This window comes from Perca flavescens, chromosome 1, assembly GCF_004354835.1.
Source record: "Perca flavescens isolate YP-PL-M2 chromosome 1, PFLA_1.0, whole genome shotgun sequence".
In the NCBI taxonomy this organism is placed as follows: Eukaryota; Metazoa; Chordata; class Actinopteri; order Perciformes; family Percidae; genus Perca; species Perca flavescens.
The window spans coordinates 3,281,263-3,304,425 of NC_041331.1; the positions used below are offsets into that span (position 1 = coordinate 3,281,263).

Below are 23,163 nucleotides of genomic sequence, written 5' to 3' on the forward strand. Positions count from 1 at the left end.
TAATAATATATGGGACTGTATGTAGTAATATTCTCACATTTCAAAATGAATAATAGTTGAAGGCTTTTTTGTCATGAATAGTCCAACTCCATTTGAGCTGCACAGGGTATTTTAATTTGGCTATTTTACGGAGTTATAAGCAGCATTCCAAGAGAGCAGATTTATTATTATACATCTTTTGACAAAAACACCCAGCGTCCCAACCACACTCTACTCACCCCATCCCACCACGCTGAGCTTTAGCAGGTATCTCCTGACGTAGATGTTGAAGACTCGGACTAAGAGAAGGTAGAGGTGGAAGCCTTCCAGAGCCGCCCAGCTGAAGGTGGCCAGCAGGGACCAGTGTAAAAAGAGACCCAGACCCCGGCAAACCCAGCCCTCCTCATTCTCATTCAGATGCCACACCCAGAAGCTGCACAGCAGGAAGGTGAGATGGAGGCAGAGCAGCGCTCCTGTTAGTTGCAAATGCACCCCGATAGCCTTCTCCGGACGCCGACGTCTAAAAGGAAAACAATATATAATGATCATTTTTCTATTGCCTATTTGGCAGATACAGTACTATATATGGCCATTACTGACCTAAATTCTACAGATACTTTCACCTCAACACAGTCCTTTGGGCCCAGCGGAGCCTGGACTGAAGCAGTGTGCAGGTCTGTAATGTTTAAAGCCATCACAATGTGGAATAGCTTGGCAACTATCCCAGTTGGAATGTGATGTTATTCTTTTTTACCCTAATTTACGGAACTAGGTACACGCAGTAATGTTATTTACTTGCACTAAGTCTTGTTTTAAATGTATGTAAAATTGTATGTATATGTTGTGATTGTGGGATTTGAATGAAGAAATAAAGAAATAAAGGACTCTCACTTATCTCTACATATGTATTAGCCCAAACTGTTTTGATGTTACATTGTCTACTGATTAAACACTTTCTTGCTCAGTAAGTGCAGGCAGACTGGCTGGGGTGTTGGACCACACCGATTTGAGAGAAATTCACACAAAGAAAGCAGTTTCATGTATGCTTACCACTGATACTGTTAAGATAATTCAGTTAATTCCTGTTATGAACTTGCATTCTGACAGGAAATGAGATAAACCACAGAGCTTGTTTTCACCCACAGTATCTAAAGACAAACCTCTGTGACCTATAACACCCATCTTTGCAGCCCTAAGAATGAAACTAGTACACTTTAAAACTCAAACTCCCCAGGTGATCTGCACAACACTCATTCCTGTCGGTGGCCATCAAACTTTTCAATTCATCCTCACTCTGTCGCAGTATGGACATTAGTGGACTGGGATGCTGACAGACAGGACTAACACTAACTCTGACATTAACACTCTGTAACTCTGGCTAAGTGCAATAGCTCTGCTAACTGTCAATAATCACACATATATAACAACACGTAAAACTTCAGTTCCATGACAGGAAGTAATAATGTCATCATCTCTGTTAAACTATCATTACAGGAATCTTTTAATATAATTCACTCTAGACTTATGGGAATATTAATTTGAAGTCAGACTTTCAAACTCACTGTAGACATATATAGAGGATCAAGCTGATGACTGTGAAGAAGATGGAGAGTGCTGAGCCAATGTAGGTGATATAACTCAGGTTCACAGCATCACTTTCTCCCACTGATAACACAGGGTTCTGGCACAGAAAAAGAGACAATACACATTCAATTTCAAAATGGATTTGAAGTTCACAAGTCTGATGGAAGCCTCTTTAGTAGATATATTGTAGATATTGAGATGTGTCTTAGATACCACTCTATGCCTCTTTAAATTAAATTTCCAACCACCTGTTTTGTATGTGCATTTTCAATCTGCGCATAAAAGAACTGGAGTGGAAATGCTGGAAATTCCAAAACAGGACAAAATATGGCAACAACGAAAATCTTTTTTGCGTGGCTGAGGTGGTGTGCATTAATTCACATTTAATTGTGCCCATTTTCTGGGAATTCAGTTAAAATGTGTGCTATAATTTTTTACCCCCAGTAACACAATTGCACCCTCAAACAATGATAGCTTAAAATTATTCAGCTATAAATCTGTGTGGTAACATTGTGTCTCATATTAGAGCATTAAGGGAATGTTAATTTTACCACAAGCACAGCAAAGAAGCTCATGTGGTTGCAGCTGCAAATAAATTCAGCTCCGGTGTCATCGGTATCACAGCCCTCTGTGCTCCAGCTACCTAAAAAAAAACACATACAACATGATGTTTAAATCTGAGTTGATCTTTTAATTTGGGAGTAAAATGACTGGGGCTGGCATTTGTAGCCTACCTCCATCATTAAGCGTTGACTCCTGCCAAAACACACATTCCCCATTTCCCACCTGAAACACGTTCAAAAGTGTATTCAAGATATGATGAAAGCAGATTCATCCATTCATCCATTCATCCATATATGTATATATATATATATATATATATATATATATATATATATATATATATATATATTAGGGGTGTGACGAGACGCTTACTCCACGAGACGAGACACATCACGAGATTGGGTTCACGAGAACGAGACGAGACGAGATTTTAAATTTTTTTTTAAAGAAATCCTCAATGAATATATGAATGGAAAATAGTTTTTTTATTCAACTGAAAAATCACAAAATGCAAAACAATTTGTGTGCATTTTGAAATCAACTATTAATGATGAATGTTATTTAACTTTTTTTTACTATTTTAATGAATCATATGCAGTAAAGGACGTGCAAACACTGCAAAATGTTTTGTATAAACTCTACCAACTGGCTTCTGCCTTGTACAATTTCACATGAGAAATCTAACTCCTTTCCACAAATCGAACATAAAAAAATAAACAGTATGTGTAAATAAAATAAATGTGTAAATAACAGAAAAACTTTAAATGCAAACAGTAAGTGTATCAATAACCAAAGTAAGACTAAGATATGGTCATGTTCTTTTTCAAGAATATAAGCATGTCGACTATTTCTGGCAGCAGTTGAGACCTTTGGGCAGTAACTATGTCTCCTGCAGTAGAAAAAACACACTCACTTGGAACAGAGGTAGCAGGGATGGAAAGGTATGCTTTGGCAAGTGGAGACAGCAAAGGATATTTAGGAGTTGCCGAAATCCGACATTTTCCACCACAGAAAATGGCCTCATATCAGCTGCAATGAAAACGCCTATGTCCCTCGTTATTGCCGTGGCTCTTGCACGGCAATTATTTGCAGAGATGCAAAGGCTTTTAGAGTTGTTTGCCCTTTTAATGTTTTCGTCGCGGGTGCAGTAGTTAGTAGAGAGCTGTGGTGGTGCTGTAAGTGTTAAATGTAAAAGTGTTAAATGTTTGCACACAAATGATTTAAAAGTTGCAGGGGGATCTTCAATAGTAATTTCACGCTCCATCACGCTGACATCACATCGCCTCACGAGACAACTTTTCACCTCGACGAGAAATCTCGTCACGTTTTAATCTCGCGAGATCTCGTAAAACGAGATCTCGTCACACCCTTAATATATATACATATAAATATGCCTTCACAGCTGCTTTTGTTATTTTACCTGTTTGTTGTGTTTGAAGGTTAATTTGATGGGTTGGGAGAGGTTTTTGACAGGAAGGTTCCCTGCCCTCACTGCCAGGACTAATCCCCCCAAAACAGGCCGGTCTGGTGATATGAGTAGTCTCGCTTTTGACTGACTGGGACTCAGCTGCAATGAAAGATGATTGACAAAAGATTGTTGCGATGGAGATTTGTGTTTTTGCACTGCTGTTGTTATGCTTGATGTTGATACCAATCATTTATTAAGTGATCTTTTTTTTTTTAGTAAGTATGTAAAGTTTATTTGTAGAGTACCTTTCACAGATAGAAATGTAACATAACACAACAAAGTAAAATACAAGGACATTTGAACACAAATAGAAAACAAACAACCATAAAACCCCTCGGCTAACTAAAAGCCTGCTTGACTAGCGGAGTCTTCAATTGCTTTTTAAAAGATTTGACAGAATTCACACAACGTAGAAAGGGAGGCAAGACATTCCACAGTCAAGGAGCCACTGCTTGGAATGATCGATCCCCTCGAGTTTTAAAATGAGTGCTGGGAACCACTAAGAGCCTCTGACCCAATGACCTCAGAGTACAGGTGGAGTATGAAGTTGTATCAAGTCAGAGATGTAGGGAGGAACTAATACCTTTTTTAGAGTTGTTATCACCGCACAGATATTTCTTAATATTTTTTTTAGTTTTATAAATGGTTAACTATATGCACTGCGTCACACCATGTTGTGTATTACACACCATTAGGGTCATACTATTGTTTGTTGTATTGTATATGTATTATGTTGTATATGTTGTTTTTAATGGCTGCATCATGGAGTGCCCAAGACAAATTTCCCATCTGATGGCAAAGGGATAACAGGACATTAATACTGGAGTATTGTTAATTAGAGGTGAATCAGCTTCCTCAATCAACCGTTCCTCCATTTTTTATAGTACACAATGGCTGGCTGTGAGTGTACAGAGTTCATGGAAATCAATGCAAATCAGCATGAGGGGAAAGTCATGCCTTGTATAAATATACAGACGGAGCTAACTGAAAGTAGAAGCCAGTGTCAGTGCACAAAAATATGAAGGGCCTTTGTTGGGGACCAAGAAGCTGGTTAAACAGTGATTTGGCTCAGATTGAGCTGAAGGCAAGACAAAGGATCTTGGCCTACATGTGAATCCCAAAGCCAGTTTCACTAGCTAGCTAGCCAATATCACCTCGCTGGTCGAGTTTTGACCTGGGACAATTTTATATCGGCCTGATATACAAAGGGGATCCGAGGAAATACTGGCCGAGTATTCCTTCATCTGCAGCGGGTTTAATCAGCCTGGATTCAAGAAAAGGACGGCGATCTGTTTCTTGCTTGTCGACCTGGATCATGTATCGTCCCCTGCCCTGGACGAAACGGATCGTTAACCTCTGGCGAGAGATTAACTGACAAACGACGCACACCGTAAGGCTTTACACAGTTCTGGGCAGACGTTAGAACTAGTGCGTTTTGGTTTGTTATTAATGAGCAAAGGGTTTGCTACCGCTTGTGCCATTAATGTGATCTGATTGTAATCATGTATTGGCCATATCTGATTATTAATCTGTTTTCTGTGAATGTATCAATAGATCACGATACCGTTGATTATGTTGTGTTAAGTAGCTGGGTATAACTGTAATCTACCTGTTTAATCACTCCTTTCACGGAGTTTTAATTACTGTCTGCGAGAAAATCGCGAAAATCTGCTGTTAGCCACTGGAGTGGTTATAGTGACGTTTTCCTCAGCAAAACAAAAGTCTCAGAGTCTGTCCTAACTACACGTTAGCCCAGACCTGAGTGGCTGAGGGGGACTGGGTCATTATCGATAACTAAGATCAGAGTGTTTTCCCTTCTTTACCCTGTCTCCTTTTACTAATTATACACACACACATATACACCTACACGGACACAAGCTAGCTTGTAGCTCCCAAGCTAACGGTGCTAGCTTCACACGTGGAGTCGGCATCACTAGGCTAAGCGTGCGCGTTGCCTAGCAACCCCCTTGGCTTCTTCAACCCCCTCCCCGTGCATGCAGCACCACTACCGCCCTCTTGAGGCTAAATAGTTTCGTGCAGCTCACAGGAGTAGACATTTTGGTTTTTGTGTTAGGACTACATTTTGACACCGCCCCTCCTCTTTCGCTCACACACACACCCACAGACGTGTCCATGACACATGCTGCTTTGTTTTTGCTTTGTTTTGGTTGTGATATTGTAAAAGATATATAAGTTTATTATTGAAGGATTATTGATTAGCTACTGATAATTGTGACGTTAATAAATCTTATTATACTTAATTAGCAGTTGCTTGTGATTATTTGTGTACTTGTTGTAATAATTGCTGGTCGATCAGGTCCGTGCTAGGATTCACCCCTTCCTTTATTTCCTTTTTAAAGGATTACCACAGAAATGAGACTGTTCCGGAGTTTGATTATTGGTCCCTGACTTGCAGGGTGGTGCCCCGTTTTGATTGTTTGTCGATTTGATAAAGTTATTAATAACCATATTCATAACTTTATTAATATTGATAAAAACCTCTTTGATAATTTGCCAAAGATCAAATCTGTACCCTCTGTGAGGCCTGTTAGAACCAGAGCTGTTACAATAATTATACATAATAATCCATAATTTTTGAATATTAATTTGTTTTTTTGAAAGAAAAAAAAAATAATTATTTTTGAAAATTATAATTTAACATATTTAACGCCCCGTGCGAGCGTTGAATACCAGCTTTAGTGCAACATGTATGCATAATTGTCCATACCTTTTTTAATTTTAAATATAAAAAAAAAAAAAAATCAATTCTTTTTTTAAAATTTTATTTTTCTGCAACCTGCCAAGCATACATTCAGTTGTGGTCTATGAATTTTTCAGTGTGTACATTGGTTAGTAGACAACAACATTTTCACGCTCTACTTGAACCCTTGACAGTAACGGCTATTACTCAACTGAGGTGTCCGGGCCTCTACGGCCACCTGACACGATCGGGTTGGTGGTAAATGGTAGTAATTAGCTTAGTTAGCAGTCAAGATTTTCACGCTCTACTCGATCTTAAAGTTATTAATACTAACACTCAGATTTTTGACAGTAACAGCTATTACTCACCTGAGGTGGTGCGACCTCTGCGACCACCTGATAGAATTGGGTTGGTGATAAATGGTAGTAATAAGCTTAATTAGCAGTCAACGCTTAAAACTAAAGGAACTACAGGTTAAGCCTTTCACCTGCTCCTTGAATCAACTTGTTCACAGTTCATTTTCCTTTGTCACCACAAAGGAATTGAGCCCTGGTAGCAATCTTTTTACTAGAGGTAAAATGAGTTGCTTTGAGTACCAGAGGCTGGAGGCGAAAGCTTCCAAAGAGCCGACCGACACAGTCCTGCAGAATGTGGTCGCTTGTCTCATCCTAGACTCTGAAGAGAATAACCGTGATGGTTATGAAACTACCTGCGATGAAATACTCCAGGAACTATTGGCTTACAGGGCACAGCCGTCTTGGATACTAAAAGCTAGCATACAAGGCTTGCTTGGCCAATTGGTGCTCATCTATCAGAGCCGAACCCATCGGCAACGCACTGTCCTCCAAGCACAGCTCGCACTGCTGCAAGACAGCTACGAAGCTGAGCAGCGCAAAACAGCCTGGCTTAGACAGAGAGTCCAAGCCAGGAGTGATGAGGTCTCCCGGTTAGAGGAGAGCCGTGAGGACCTCTCGGCACAGTTTCGGCGTGCCAAGCAAAGAACAGCGTTCTATTCCCCTCCTCCTTGGTCTCCTCACAGTCAGAGACACCATTTCTCTCCGCCACCTCAGCGAAAAACCCACTTGTCTTCTTCCCAGAGAAGAGACCGTTCTTGTTCATCTTCTTCTGATCCTCCTACTCGGAGAGACCGATCTTATTCACCTCCGCTACATTGGCGGAGAAAACCCTCTTCCTCACCTTCCCGGAGGAGGGACCCTTCTTCCTTATCTTCTCCCCCTCGGAGGAGAGATCACCACCCCCCTGCCAAAAGGGGGAGGAATGTCTTGCAACATCAGAGGAACACAGGTAGAATCAGAGTTCCGTCCACTGACAAACGGCGCGAGCCACAAAGCTCGCCATCCCGCTTTGATCAGACTCCATCCCCACTGCAAAAGGGGAGGAGCCGTCCTCAACTGAGTGACTATGATTCTCCTGTTCTGAACGACCCCCGCCGGCTCCAGAGACATGATCTGATCGAGCCTTGGCTGCATGATACTCTCAAACTACGACAGAGTGACCGGTGTGACCCAACGGAACGGGTAAGTATGCTGACACCTTCACACGTCCAAGAAACACGTGATGCTGCCTTTGACCCTGAGCCTGACCCTCCTACCACATCCAACGGTCCAGCCGACCTGGATGAACCTACTTGGCTCCCCTCAGAGCCTACAGTCACTTCGGTCTACTCAGAGTCCACGGCTAGCAGCCTAGTGAACTCCAGTAGGGAGGTGTCAGAGCTGGTCATAGGTGAGAGTTATCAAGAGCCTCTATCGGGCCGTTTGCTGGAAACAGGTGCTCCACTCCGCAAGGAGACACCCCAGCTAATTTCTGATTGCAACATCCTGCTTCCTGAAGAAACCATAACTTCTCCACTCGTTAAAGAGGAAGAAAACCTCCAAACCTTGTGCGGTAAAAGTGGATCAAAACTTTCACCCACTGCAATGGATACTTTGCGTAGCTCAAAGCCACACTCTGCCTGGACTCCACCCCACGAAGGGGAAGGGAGCCCGATGACTCGGTCAACACGCGTCCCTCCCCAAAACAAGGTCTGTATCCAGCAGAACTGTCAGACTCCTCAAAGGGGCCTGACACTGATTCGTCATCAGCAGAACTAGACCAGGGAGGTAACATAAAGGAGCCCAGAGTGCTCCCCGAAACCATGACGCCTAGCGCCTCACAAACACCTCCCCTGACGTCCTGGGGAGACCCTGCCCACAAGGGCAACGCCCACGGTACAGATACCGCAGCAGGGGAAAAAGGGGGTGCAAGCACCCTAGCCCTGCTGGACTGCGTCTCCAGAATAAGTCAGACACATTCTAACACTTCTGCAGAAGTCGTTAAACCAATGCTTCCCCTCAGTGCACCAGTATTAGGTGTTGCATTCAGTGGTAGCATTCCCAGCTACCTGCCTGATAAACCGCCCATCACAAAACCTGTTTTGGTCGATGTCACACCCGAGAGGATGACTCTGGTGCATCCTAGTCTCATCTGTGTAAGTGACACAGAAGACTTGGGCAGCGGTGACAATCACCTGAGGCCAGGCCCACTCGCTGACAGCCACCGGGGACACAGTCAGGCCCAGGTCGACACCCTGAGGCCACTTGATCCTGCAGGCAGTCTGCCAGCCCCAGACGGACAAGTCACCGTCATTCATGAGCAAATGGCCATGATTCTTCCAGAGCCTGACCCTGGCTCTGACTTTTCTTTGCCGCCGGCGAGCACACAGCCACTGCAGTCTGGCAGCCTTGACTTTTCCAACCCTCACAGGTCTTTCCTTTGCTTGCTGAACAACAGCGATGCACCGTGCCACACCTGTATGGTTAAAGGTGCACCCTTTTATGGCGCCACGCCAACAGACGTGCCCATATCACTTTGGCCAAAGAATCTTGCCGTCAGGCCAGACTGGCACCATTACTTGCGCCCACCTGACCCGCCTCCAGCTTTTGCACAGAAAAACCACTGCCTTTCTTCAGAGTCCCTGCAGACTCTCTTCAAGGTGGCTGGAGCAGGCGCCTTGTCTGTACTCCAGGGAAAGGGGGTCATACACTTATGGCCCCACCTCCAGGTAAACTTGATCGGCCCAGTTACCAGAACTGGGCGAGGTACCCAGTACCTCCTCATCGTCACGTGCAGCCTCACCATGTGGGTTGAATGCCTTTCAGCACCCAACTGCACAGCCGTGACAACCACGGTCCTGCTCCTGAACCACACGTTCAGTCAGACCAACTCCCCATGTGGTCCTCACTCCCAAGAGAAGAGCAGCTTCTGCACCTGGAAAGGGGGAGGGAGGCTTTTCCCCCCAAGAGGATAAGACTCAAACCAGTTGAGTCATAGGGATAGCTGCATGCCTCACCTCATTCTGTTGACATGCACTTCCATCGTAAAATTTTCAAACAGAAATCAAACTACCTCAGAGCTTCGGTAGTAAAATTCTTTTCAGGATACCATTTACTGTTAGTTCCATTCTGTTCCTCAAGAACCCAGTGTATGCTTTAGACTGTCAGGTGTCACAGAAAACACAACCAGTTGCTAGTAGCGAGAGATTTAATGCGAAGCATCGGTAGAGAAGGAATCTCTTCGGTCAACAAACTCGAGCCTTGTTGTAGACCCATAAATCTGCTACTAACCAGACAGCGATCTTCACAGGTACATCTGACGTATAGTCTTGGCAGTGCAATTCAAAATTTATGTAGCTCATAAGAATGACAGATAGGACTCAATTTTATTTACCTACGCATCAGAAGACAGAATGTATACAGACTAGAGTCTGCATTGAGTATTTGTTTTGACATTAAAACATACATGCACCAGTCCACAGGTACATGCACACAGTCACATGTACATACACTGGTGAACCCCAATTCTTTTCTGGAGTGAACCTGTTAACCCCTAACTACTTCACTTTCCCTTCCTATCTTCCTTCATTTGTTTTTGTTTCACTATATTTTGGGTTAATGTCATATTGAAATAACTACAATGATTGTACAAGGGATAATTAATTGCTTACCTATTATGTTAAGGATTGTGTTTTGTTTAAACATTTTGTGTTTAGCTACAGTTAGAATTTTGTCTGCCCAGACACTGCCTCATTTGTCTGCCCAGACACTGTAGCCTCAGTAAACATATGAACATTATGAACTTGCCTCTCAATGCCTCTCATTCCCAGGAAGGCAGGGACTATGTTGATATCAGTTTAACCTTTTCTCCCATGAACTGTATGGTCCTTGGTTTGCTCCAAAGACCGGGGACCAACCGCTCTTCAGAGCAAAAAGGGGGACTGTTGGGGACCAAGAAGCTGGTTAAACAGTGATTTGGCTCAGATTGAGCTGAAGGCAAGACAAAGGATCTTGGCCTACATGTAAATCCCAAAGCCAGTTTCACCAAACTCCTACAAGCTGCCACTTAGCAAAATGGAGAATGTGCATTCAACACGAGGACGGCAAGGCAGACTGGTGGTGAGACAAAGAACTGCTTCACACCTGTGATAAGGTTGCACTTTTCCCATTGGCTGTCGGGTCTTTGAATGCACCACCCAGCCACTAGGAGGCGGAGGAAGGATAAAAGCTGTCGGTGCGTGTGTTTCTTCGCTTAACATAAAGGCAGGCATTTATTCTCAATCTCTAGTAAGGTCACTGACTCAGTTAATGTTTGTACAAGAAGGGAGGGTAGACGTAGGGACGAGGTTATTATTTCTAGAATGAGGATTGGTCACACGTTTCTGAATAGCAATTTATTTATCTTAGGTAAGCACCAGAGTGGTTTGTGTTCATGTCAGGATCCGGAGACAGTGCAACATGTTTTGATTTCTTGTGGAAATTATGACCATCAAAGACAAGATCTACTCAGAAATTTGCAAGGACTTGGCTTGGAAGAAGTGTCAATGAAAAGTATTTTAGAATTAGGATCAAGCGGGAGGGGAAGACGTTGTTTTTTCAAATTTTTAATAGACACTGGACTGTATCATCGGATATAGTGCATTAAGGTGCTAGTTCCGTAGATGGCAGCAATGCAACGTATTGGCTGCTGGCTGCCGTAAAATTTCAAAGAAGAAGAAGAAGAAGAAGAAGAAGAAGTTTCTTCGCTTTCACGGTAACCCCCGGTTGCTGACAGGAAGCACTAGTCTGGACTAGCTAGCCAGCATCAACTCGCTGGTCGAGTTGAGCTGGGACAATTTTATATCGGCCTGATATACAAAGGGGATCCGAGGAAATACTGGCCGAGTATTCCTTCGTCTGCAGCGGGTTTAATCAGCCTGGATTCAAGAAAAGGATGGCGTTCTGTTTCTTGCTTGTCGACCTGGATCACGTATCGTCCCCTGCTCTGGACGAAACGGATCGTTAACCTCTGGCGAGAGATTAACTGACAAACAACGCACACCGTAAGGCTTTACACAGTTCTGGGCAGACGTTAGAACTAGTGCGTTTTGGTTTGTTATTAATGAGCAAAGGGTTCGCTACTGCTTGTGCCATTAATGTGATCTGATTGTAATCATGTATTGGCCATATCTAGTTATTAATCTGTTTTCTGTGAATGTATCAATATATCACGATACCTGTGCTGTTAGATCGCAAACGGAGAGACTTTTGTTTTGAGAAAAAGAGACTTTTATTTTGAAAAAGGAAGTTGAGACTTTCCAGTCCTCATGCCAGAAATTAGGAAGTGCAAAGTTATTTTCAAGCACATGCAGTGAGAGGCTGTGAAGCATATGTTGTGAGCTGCTGTTGAAAATAGATGAAGTGGGAAAGGACTTTACTTGCTGGGCATTTCCAGGGATGCTACTGGTGAGATACCCTAATGGTTTGATGTTGATATTTGTCAAAAGTTTAATGTTAAATGCAAAATGCAAATGTTGATGCTGAAATTGCTACATTTCCAAATGGATTGCACTCATGTTAGTTCATGTGACAGTGTGATAGTGGTAGCATGGGAGTAATGCCATGGTAATGACTTGATAATATTTTTGAAGTAATGTTGCTAATTGAAGTTAATGTAAGGTTAAGGAGAACTTTATAATTGTTAGTATATTTGATAGTAGGCAGTTTTAAGTAATTGCTGTATTTTGTGTTTTGTTTTCTCTTTTCTTGTAAAGGTTTTCAACCTAACCAAATGAAAAACTTCTGATTATTTGCCTAATTTAACATGGAAAACTGTCTAAATAAAGCAAAGAAGAAAAATTAAAGAATAAATCATTTGAGTTGATTCCATTTAACCCTGGTGATGGCCAAGGCCTTTTTCAAGTTTGGGCAGAAGTAAAGTAAAACCCCCTGTGAACTTGACAATACCGTTGATTATGTTGTGTTAAGTAGCTGGGTATAACTGTAATCGCTACCTGTTTAATCACTCCTTTCACGGAGTTTCAATTACTGTCTGCGAGAAAATCGCAAAAATCTGCTGTTAGCCACTGGAGTGGCTATAGTGACGTTTTCCTCAGCAAAACAAAAGTCTCAGAGTCTGTCCTAACTACACGTTAGCCCAGACCTGAGTGGCTGAGGGGGACTGGGTCATTATCGATAACTAAGATCAGAGTGTTTTCCCTTCTTTACCCTGTCTCCTTTTACTAATTATACACACACACACATACACCTACACGGACACAAGCTAGCTTGTAGCTCCCGAGCTAACGGTGCTAGCTTCACACGTGGAGTCGGCATCACCTTGTACAGAGCTAACACATGACCTAGCATACTAGGCTAAGCGTGCGCGTTGCCTAGCAACCCCCTCGGCTTCTTCAACCCCCTCCCCGTGCATGCGGCACCACTACCGCCCTCTTGAGGCTAAATAGTTTTGTGCAGCTCACAGGAGTAGACATTTTGGTTTTTGTGTTAGGACTACATTTTGACACCGCCCCTCCTCTTTCGCCTCACACACACACACACACACACACACACACACACACACACACCCACAGACGTGTCCATGACACATGCTGCTTTGTTTTTGCTTTGTTTTGGTTGCGATATTGTAAAAGATATGTTTATTATTGAAGGATTATTGATTAGCTACTGATAATTGTGACGTTAATAAATCTTATTATACTTAATTAGCAGTTGCTTGTGATTATTTGTGTACTTGTTGTAATAATTGCTGGTCGATCAGGTCCGTGCTTGGATTCACCCCTTCCTTTATTTCCTTTTTAAAGGATTACCACAGAAATGAGACTGTTCCACAGTTTGATTATTGTTCCCTGACTTGCAGGGTGGTGCCCGTTTTGATTATTTGTCGATTTGATAAAGTTATTAATAACCATATTCATAACTTTATTAATATTGATAAAACCTCTTTGATAATTTGCCAATGATCAAATCTATACCCTACGAGAATCCAACAGCCTTCTTCTGTATCCATCCTCCAGAATTGCAGCCATGTTTGTGATTTCCCAAACTTAACTTCTCTTTATGTACACGTCCATTGTGATCAGATTAATAAGGGCAACTAAGGAGGAGTTAATAATTTGTGGCTCAAATGTGACTGACCTGGAAATGAGTGCTGTTGATCACAGAGGCCACCAGCAGTGTCTTCTCGTCAGACAGAGATCCCCTGCTTCTCTGGAGAGCCGAGGCTGGGATGTAAACGCTGTGTTCAGGAGTGGGACTCTCTTCAACCTAAAAACCATAGAGTTAACACAAAACATGCAAAAAAAAGTATGGAAATTATTTATCTATGGTAATTAACTTATTGACGATTTTAATTGCTCAAATTTAATTGCTCAAATGCTCAGACTGTCCTCTGAAAAAAAAGCCAACATACGTTGTTTGTTCAACCAGCAATTACGACTCATATTTGCCTGCGTGACACGCCCCGTCTCAGGCGCGGCTTGAGCCCTGCCGAAAACTCGTGCATGCTAGAAATAGGACCGACGCTTATTTTTCAAGCAACACACATGCACGTTGGTAGCGTTTTCAGGTAAAATAGAATACGAAAAGATGTTTCTATGTAATTTGGACACAAATACATTTAATAAATGACATTTTGATGTTTGAAAGTCTCAGATATAATGTCATTTAAATATATATAAAATAATAATATAAATATAAATAATAATAATAAATAATTATCGATTTTCAAATATTGCACCAGTCAATACAGAACAAAATATTCTGTAGCCTATTTTGCCATGAATACTGCCGACGTTGTCTTTGCTGTTATCAAATCAGTATATATTTATGTTTAATGTGGTATTTCATTTTATCAATGGGAAAAATACATGTGTACAGACAAGGCTAGCAGCAGCAGCGCCACGTCAGACATGTTTCTGGTGTGCAAAGACAGAAAACGCCACGCAGCCGCCACGCAACTGACACGCAACAGAAACACCATGCTCATGCCACGCAGCCAGTGTGCAGCCGGCCTAAGAGCGTCAAAATCCATGTTAGGGATGGGTCAAACATACATAGGACATTTACCGACTTTTACTGTTTCAGTTTAATGAAACATGTTGCTCCGTTTTGTCGGGGCTGAACTTGGCCCATGATCTTTTTTTAAACTTAACCAAGTAGTATATACATAAACAAGTACTTTTTGTGCCAAACCTATCCAAAATGCAAACATTTCACAACGTTAACAACACATTTTGAAACGTGACTGTTACTGTGGTTTAGATATAAGGACCGAAAATGCTCCTGTGGGTCGTATTTCCTGCCACCACTAGGGAAGCTGATTTATGAAACGCACCCGTGGGTGATTAGATGGGCAGAATAAAAAACCTATACGGTTGTGTGGTTTGGAGGACATTTTGTACACATGTTCCAAGGAAAGACAATACTGTGTAACATCCAGAACTCTACTACACATTCTTGTGTATGGTGAGGACAACTAATACTATTTTTCTCCTGTTTTGCTTCTTTATTAGTACATTTCATACAACAACTTGAGATTGACCTGATAAGACAAGAGCAGGGAGCTACCCAAAAATATCCTCACCTTATCATAACAGTTCACCCTCCGATGAATGAAGTTTGGCATCTGTCCCTGTTGTCTTCTCACTATAGGCCTACAGCTTGTAATGGTGTCCTCATAACACCTACCAACACATAATTCACATATTTCAGCAATCCAAACACTTACATAAAGTTGAATAAGCATTGGTTTTAGGTGAAAAACCAAAACAACTAAGTTGCCTTTTGTCCTTTGACATTTAAAATGTAAAATGATTACTTTACACAGTCATGTATGGGTTGTATACCACATTGGCTGTTGAAGCCATTTCGAAACCATTGGTAGAGAAATGTGCAGTCAGGTTTAGTTCCTGAAAGGCTGACACACTGGTTCCTCTAACAACAATATAGTAAGTTATGATAATTGATTAATTGTTTATGTGCACATTTTGTTTGGTCTCACAATCATGTCAGAGATATCCCAGCATTCATTAGACAGCAGCGAGCAGCCTCACATATTCATTAGTGTAAGAGAAGGATGTATTGTTGTTCAATAAGAGGAGAGAAAGATCTACAGTATCAGCTTTATATGTATGAGTATGAGTTACCTGGTCCAGGGGCCACCACCTTGTTGTTGTTGTTTTAGACATTCATCAAAGACATGTTCACAGTTGCCTGTCAGGGGGACAGAGAAAGAAAGAGAAAGAGTCAAAGATAGTATAATATATGGCTATAGGTCTGCCAATGCAATAAGGTAAGTGATATGTTGTCAGATTGTGATCACCACTTACTCAGGGAAACTGTGACTGTGATGTGTGACTTTGTTTTTCTCTCAATGTGAAAATCTATGACCTTAATATATTCACAGTTAAAATGGTATTCACTTCATAAGCACACAGCCATAAAATACACAATAAACGTGAAAAACTTACCGGCAACTTGGGCCTTAGAAAACCACGCAAGTGTGACTAAAGAAAAAGTAATCCACATCGTCTCAGTGATGCTCAAACACATGTGATGTGACTGTTCCCTGCACAGCAGTGTTCTGCTTGATGAATGATCAGGGAGTTTCATATCTGCATTATATCAGATGGTGGTGGCTGAGTGGGGGTGGAGAGCTGATAGTGACGAGAATTTATTTATTTTTTATTTAACCTTTATTTAACCAGGTAGGCTATGGAGAACAGGTTCTCATATGCAACAGCGACCTGGCAAAGAAAAGCATAAGCGTGCAGGACAACATACAGTTTCACATGCAATACAGTACAAGAATACAGAATACAATAGTGCAGATTAAGTGGGCATTACAAAGCCGGCGCAAAGTGAGGTGTAAGTAAGATGAAGGATATGCAAAAGTGATATGGTAATAACACAATATACATGAATAGACAGTCTATAACACTGCTGAGATGTAGTGTAGAGCCAAACAAACAAAACAAAACCGGAACAGTTTATATGTTAACTTATTTTACAAATGCACACAGATTCTAAAAATATTCAGTGTCAACTGCACCAAGTTAATTTCTATTATTCATACGATTATTACCATACTTTAGATGACTCTAAGCTTTCTCTTCCAGCAGAAATCACTGCATGAAAAGTGGGATTTTCGTTCCCGTACACAGGGGCGTAGCACAAAATTATGGTCCCTAGAAAAGTATTTTCTATGGACCCTCCCCGCATCCACAGCTATTCAGTCTGGCATCTGTTTGGGCCCTCCTCACATGAGGGCCATGGGTACTCAGTCCCCTTTTTCCCCCTTGTCCAACGCCCCTGTCCATAAATGCCCGTAAACGCCCGGAAATCCCCCTAATTTTATTAGGGGGATTATTTATCGACGATTTACAACCTGTAAACGTCGCATTCGTCTGTGCCACATATTGTTAGAAACAAACCATGACGTATGTGGAGAGCTCCCGCGGAGGTGCGTATGGCTCTAATTAGCATATGAATAGCAGCGACACTGCGCCTGGCCAGAGAGTGCCTGGCCTGGCTGGAATTTCCTCACTCAGTATTGGATTAAACCACTACTTTTAAACAAGAAAAGTCACTCCTGATTGGTTGGCAGGTCTGTCATGGGTTAGGCTATTGGTCACCCTGGGCCATTATTATTATAATAATACAATTATATATATATTGTAGCAACCGGCTGCCAATCACCTACTATTACCCCCTGCAAGCTGCGGTTGGCAGCCTGGACAGAGGGGGCGGACCCCCCCTGGGAATATAGCCAGCGGGTAGAGGAAGTTCTGCCTCTTTTGAGTTCCGCCCAAGACTCCACTCTCTGGGAGTTTGTCCAATCGTCATTGAAATGTAAATGTGTAAATGTCCATTTCCTTAAGTCCTTTAAAGGGATAGTCCAGACACTTGTCAAGGCTCCATGCAATGAAACTGATGTTTTGAAAAGGTGCATGTATAGATTTAGAGCACTTGTTTTCCAAAAGTCTTTACCTTCCATATTGTATCGTATGAGTAATCATTTTTATTCTTCTTCTGTAATTTGACTCTGGAGGATCAACACTGTCAGCCTGAACCAGTCAACTATAACTGGTGAAGTATCACCATCTACTGGACATTTGATGTATAAGTTCCTAAAGAGCTCATTTATAAAGGAAAATAACAATGTTGTGTACAATGCACTGCCTTAATGTTTTCTAATACATTTCATTTCTTAATCATGTAAATCAGAAGTAGTTTTTTACGTGTACATTTACTTATTGTCTCTCCAGTTTTGATATTACCAACATACTTTTATGTCTGTCTTTGTTAACAGAAAACACTGGAGATGTAAGGAGATATTCTGGTGTAATACTTTGGGTTATATTTTTTATTTATTTAGTTTTACTAAACTCTGAAAACTCTTCCCCCTGCTGCAAAGGAAACTTCCACTACAAACATGGCGACGAGGATGGGATCATGTGCAGGGGTCAGATAAAAGAGACTCCGTGGTTGACTGAGGACTCGCGATCCGAGATCCAACGATCTTCGCCTCTACCTCGCCCAAAAGCACTCAGAGAGAGAGGATCAGAAACCACGGAGGCCTCTACTGACCCAACACTGATCTATTAAGATGGAAGCAATTCCACGCAGCAGGGTAAGATCAAACTCTAATTTAAATTAAATTAAGAGTAATTTGAATTGGCTGTAGTAAACTTCCAGAAACAAAAACTGACACTAAAATAGAATAACCACTTTGGGGTTGTTTGTATTAATTTTGGGTAGGTCTAGTCTTTTATGTTTGTGTAAATACATAGCCCTAATTGTGATCATTCTAGCAGTATTTTTGCACCATAAAACTGATCCACGCACGGGTGTGACTTTGCTTTGTAGATTTTCGGGGGACAAATCTAATTAGGTTTTGAAGTAAATCTAATTAACAGTTTTTCAGAAACTGTTAGGTTTTTTTGTGCTTGAGTTTTTCCGAAATAAGATAGAAACCTGGCCTTACAGTGACGATTGTAAGTAGGATAGAAGTACTTCTTCCCAATAAAATGGGTAACGGATCGGGCAGATCCGGCTCACACGTCCCTACGGGAACCGTGGTGGATGACATGGTGCAAAAATACGGCTCAAAAAGCCTGGGGTGTCTGCCGTATTGGTCCAAAACTTACGTTTTTTCCTGAAAATGGGTCTTTTAGCACGTACAAACTCAAACTGTTAAGACAGGAATTAGAGGAAGTAGAAAGAAAATTAATGGGAAAATCAATAATTAAGACACAGGATTTAAAGCTACTGAGTAGCCTACAGGAAAAACAAAGAAGGTTTTAAGAAAAAAGTGATCTAGGAAAAGAAGGCAAACCCACATGCACCAATAACCTCATCAGTTCTAACCAAAGCCTATTTCTGAGCTTTCTCTAAAAATCAGGAAGACAAGCTGGAGAAACGGAGGGATGAAGAGGACACGGACTCAACAATCGGACAGGACCGACAACATCAGTCACACCTGCTTCGGGTGGAAAGACCAACGAGTACGTGAGAAAACCATGTTTGAAGCGTTTGTCTGCATGTTACAACAGGCTGGTGGGCAACATATGGAGCGCGGACCCGAAAAAGGCCGCTCCCACAATGAGCCCTACAACCGAGACCAGTGTTTGTACTGCAAGGACTTTGGACATTGGGTAGGTAATTGCCCGAAGAAAAAGCAAAAAACACCTCAGACAAAGAACACTTGTCCCTCTGTTTGACTGAGTCCAAAAGCTGATAAGGAAGGTAGTGCTAAAAAACACACACACACTCGCTTCATGCAATGAAGAAATGCTTGGCACTGATACACTGTTTTTTTTTTTTTTTTTTGCTATTTAGGGACAATTGATAGGTTAGAAAGTTCTGAAAAAAGAATCTAATCAGTTAAACCATTATAGTATATTATCTTCTGAAACCTAGAAGAAAATGCCTACTACTGAGGGTAAAGTTAAAAGGGTTCCACTCACATAACTTGATTATTAGAGCTAAAGATTTGACACTGAAGTGCAGTGGTCATTCTATTTGGTCAATTGGGAATACAGGTTAAACAGTAAAAGAACAATTTTCTGTTCCTTTCTCATATACATGGGAAACTTTTTTTTGGTGTCTGATTTATGTCCACTTATTTTGCTCAGGTAGTGATTTAATGTGCACTTTTAACATTGGCTTAACCTCAACACCTGATGGATTGAGAATTTCTCGTAATGATGCATCTAACAAAACCACATTTGTTAATCACAGTGTGGCTAAAATGAGCTCACTGAGGCGGCGTCTGTAATCAGCCCTGCCTCTGACTGCATGAAACCTGACAACCTGCATTACACAGCTCATGTTACTACAGGGCCTGATGAAGAATGTCTTTAGAGACATAATGACAGTTTGACAACCTCACCTCTGATTTGGACTGATATGGACTGTGTTGTAGCTGTATGCTTGACTGACAACCAATATAGTTTGTTTTTTTTAAAGTGCCCAGCTTGTGTTTTTTCTACATCTCTCAAGGCTGCATCTGCTTTTTCCTTCCTCGAGAGAGTTTTTTGGTACAGTGCTGTTTTCATGTAAAATGAACAGAATAGCAGCTTTTTCAGTTTAGTGTTAATGATTAGGATTTTTTTTACTTGAGCCTGTCACGTAAAAATGCCTGTACACGTTCCTGAGGTCACTGTAAGATTTTTTGCTGCCGAAGCTAATGAAGCGTTTGTGAATATGAAACTGGCTTCCCCGACGCTGGAACTGCCAGATCCCTAAAAACAGTTTATGCAGCCACACCACGGTGACAAAACTCCGTCCGGTTGCAAATTTCTCTGCTAAACTTGATTCTGCCACTCAAAGTATTAAATACGCCCTGTTCCACATTCTGTGTCACACATTTTGTCGGAACAGAATAAAACTCTCTGTGGCCAGGTACCTTAGATATTACTACTCTGTTAGATTGCAAAATGTCACTCTAACAGATGCACTGTTCTTAACCCTGATTTTCTTATCCACACACCAGCTGACCGAGAGAAACAATGGTGTTGCAGAGCTACAGGTGGTATCATTTTTTTTTAGGTGAAGTTCTTCTTCCAGAAACTCTAGCAGTGGCCTAACCGTGTGGGCATCTCTGTTGTAGGTGTTTCTGATGCTATCTGATTTGGACCTCTGCCATCTCATCTCTCAGTACAAGCAGTAGAGCTCATTCTTCCTAACAGAAAGCTATCCAGCTTTTTCTTACACATGGGTTAAAACCAGGTGTAAAGAGTATGATTAGGATGATGGAAATATAATTGAGGGAAAAACAGTTGTTTCACAATGGTGAAGCAACATTGGTTCACAAATGATTTCTTTTTGGATCAAGACTACTGTCAGCTAGTGTAGGAGCCAAAGCCCTACTTACTGAAATAATTCCAAAATGGAGAATTCCTACCAAAATCTCAAGTATAGTGGTTTGCATTCAAAATGCAACATGCCTACATTTGAGAAAAGCTCTGCTTATTGTACTGAGGTATAGAATGTGCACGCGCAAGCGACTTAACCTGTCACCCTTTTGAGATTTTGTTTACAGCACCTCCACACATTGGACTTGGGTAAAGAGGACACCCACCAGACACACCACAGTGTGAGGACCAACTGGTAACGTATTATGTCTCAGTGCAAAAGGCACAAATTAAAAAACTAAAGATAAAAAGAAAATAAACAACATAATTTTTGTTTAATACTTATTTTATTGGCTATATTGAAACCAATACAGGTTGATATGAGATTTCAGCATAAAAACAGTTAATTTAATATTGTACTCTAGTGAGTTTTTTTTTTCAGTAAAACTGCACTAAAGACTTTGTTTGTATTTTGATTTGCTATATCACAAATAGGTTAAAACTAAATTAATTGATGTTGACGTTGAAAACACTTTGGTGAATGGTTTTCTTTTAAAAGAAATGATTTATTGAATTTTGTGTTGCTTTTATTCAGGTTTTGCTGTGTAACACAGGACAGTGTTAATGGCTAAGTGCGCATGTGCTGTCACTCTGAAGATGCATAAAGCCTGGTGTTTCTGTTCACTCATTTGAGAAACTGACTCCACACTGGGCTGCGGCCTTTTGTGAAATCATGTTGATCCTATATTTGCAAATATATCTTTTTTAATAAAATACAAAAACCCAATTTGGTTTTAGTCTCAGTCTGTCTTATTTGTTTCAATTTACTAAACTCTGAAAACTCTTCCCCCTGCTGCAAAGGAAACTTCCACTACAACAGAACTGGTCGCAAGAGACTAAAGACATGGGGAACCGCCACCAGGGACACCAGGGATAGAGAGGACTACGCAGACCATGACCCAAAGTTCCCCACTTACGCCCTCAAGAACACCCGGCCAGGAGGTGGTTGCGGTGGTGGGCCGGACTTCGATTGGGGACCTCTGCCACATCCCAGTCACTGTGGAGGGAGTGGAAGGAGTGGAGGGTGTGGCGCTGGTTGACACCGGCTCTACAGTGACATTAGTACGGCCCGATGTCCTCCCTGTTCAAACCGTCTTCGGACCAACAGCAGTCCACCTGCAGACGGGGCCTGGGGAATTGTCACCCATGAAAGGCAAAGGGACTAAAACGGTGCACCACCCGGTCTGGGTAAAATAGCCTCAGCATGAAGTCCATTCAAGAGACAGAACAGATGCACAAATATTTAACATAACTTTATACAATGAATCTATCACAGAACTTGGTGGCTACAGAGTAATTATTAAATGTTTCAATATGTAGCCAATCAATTATCTTTTGACTGTAACCGTGAAATAAAGCAGACAGCTAGGGAAGCCTTAACTTAAAACCAGAGATTATTTCTAAAATGTGAAATTATCAGATCATCATCATGAAGCAGGCAATTAGTGTGTATGGAGTAAAAGTAAACCATTGGCTACACTGTTGCATGTAGTTCAAAGTCAAGATCATGTTTATTGTTTCACAATCAACTATATCAACATTTTATGTTGATGCACTACTATATATTCTTATTATTTTATTTTAACAAATGGGCCTTACAACTGGCCTCTTCCTCCCGGTCATCTTCATCCTCCTGATCACTCTCTGCCTCTGTCCCTCTCTCTGAATCTGCAGCCTCCTCTTCCTCCCTGTCATCTTCATCCTCCTGATCACTCTCTGCCTCTGTCTCTCTCTGAATATGCAGCCTCCTCTTCATCCCTCACAGTCAATTCTTCCTTTCAATCTTCTCTTTCACTTATTTCTGCATCTCCTTCTGTAGCCTTCTCCTGCTCTGACCCACCTGGTCTCTCCGGTTTACTGCCTTCTCCTTCATTTCCCTCCTTCTCTTCTTCCTGTGCACTACTCAGAATTTGAATACAAATGATTGGTCTCAGCAAGCACTGTGTAGTGTGTTGTAACGTAACGCCACCAAAACAGCGACCCTCTGTTATTAAGCTTTCCCAGTATTCCATTAAAACTCACTGTAATTCACCTCCACACCAGTGTGTGTTTGTCTTTCTCTATCACTCTGCCCCGCGCCCTACCCCCGCCTTCACTGCTTCAATTTGAAAAATA

The 23,163-nt window shown here is 41.6% G+C and overlaps 1 protein-coding gene across 1 annotated transcript in view; it reads right to left on the reverse strand.

Annotated features, from left to right (window-relative positions):
• Positions 1-23,163, reverse strand: part of LOC114561045 (adhesion G protein-coupled receptor G3-like) — a 46,888-nt gene that overhangs the window by 14,145 nt on the left and 9,580 nt on the right. Inside the window, exons 3-10 of the mRNA XM_028586706.1 lie at positions 15,778-15,844; positions 15,216-15,315; positions 13,769-13,897; positions 3,548-3,694; positions 2,298-2,349; positions 2,115-2,206; positions 1,542-1,660; positions 219-499 (exon numbers count right to left, since the gene is read on the reverse strand). Coding sequence (XP_028442507.1) covers positions 219-499; positions 1,542-1,660; positions 2,115-2,206; positions 2,298-2,349; positions 3,548-3,694; positions 13,769-13,897; positions 15,216-15,315; positions 15,778-15,844 — 987 coding nt within the window. The remainder of the gene's footprint in view (positions 1-218; positions 500-1,541; positions 1,661-2,114; positions 2,207-2,297; positions 2,350-3,547; positions 3,695-13,768; positions 13,898-15,215; positions 15,316-15,777; positions 15,845-23,163) is intronic.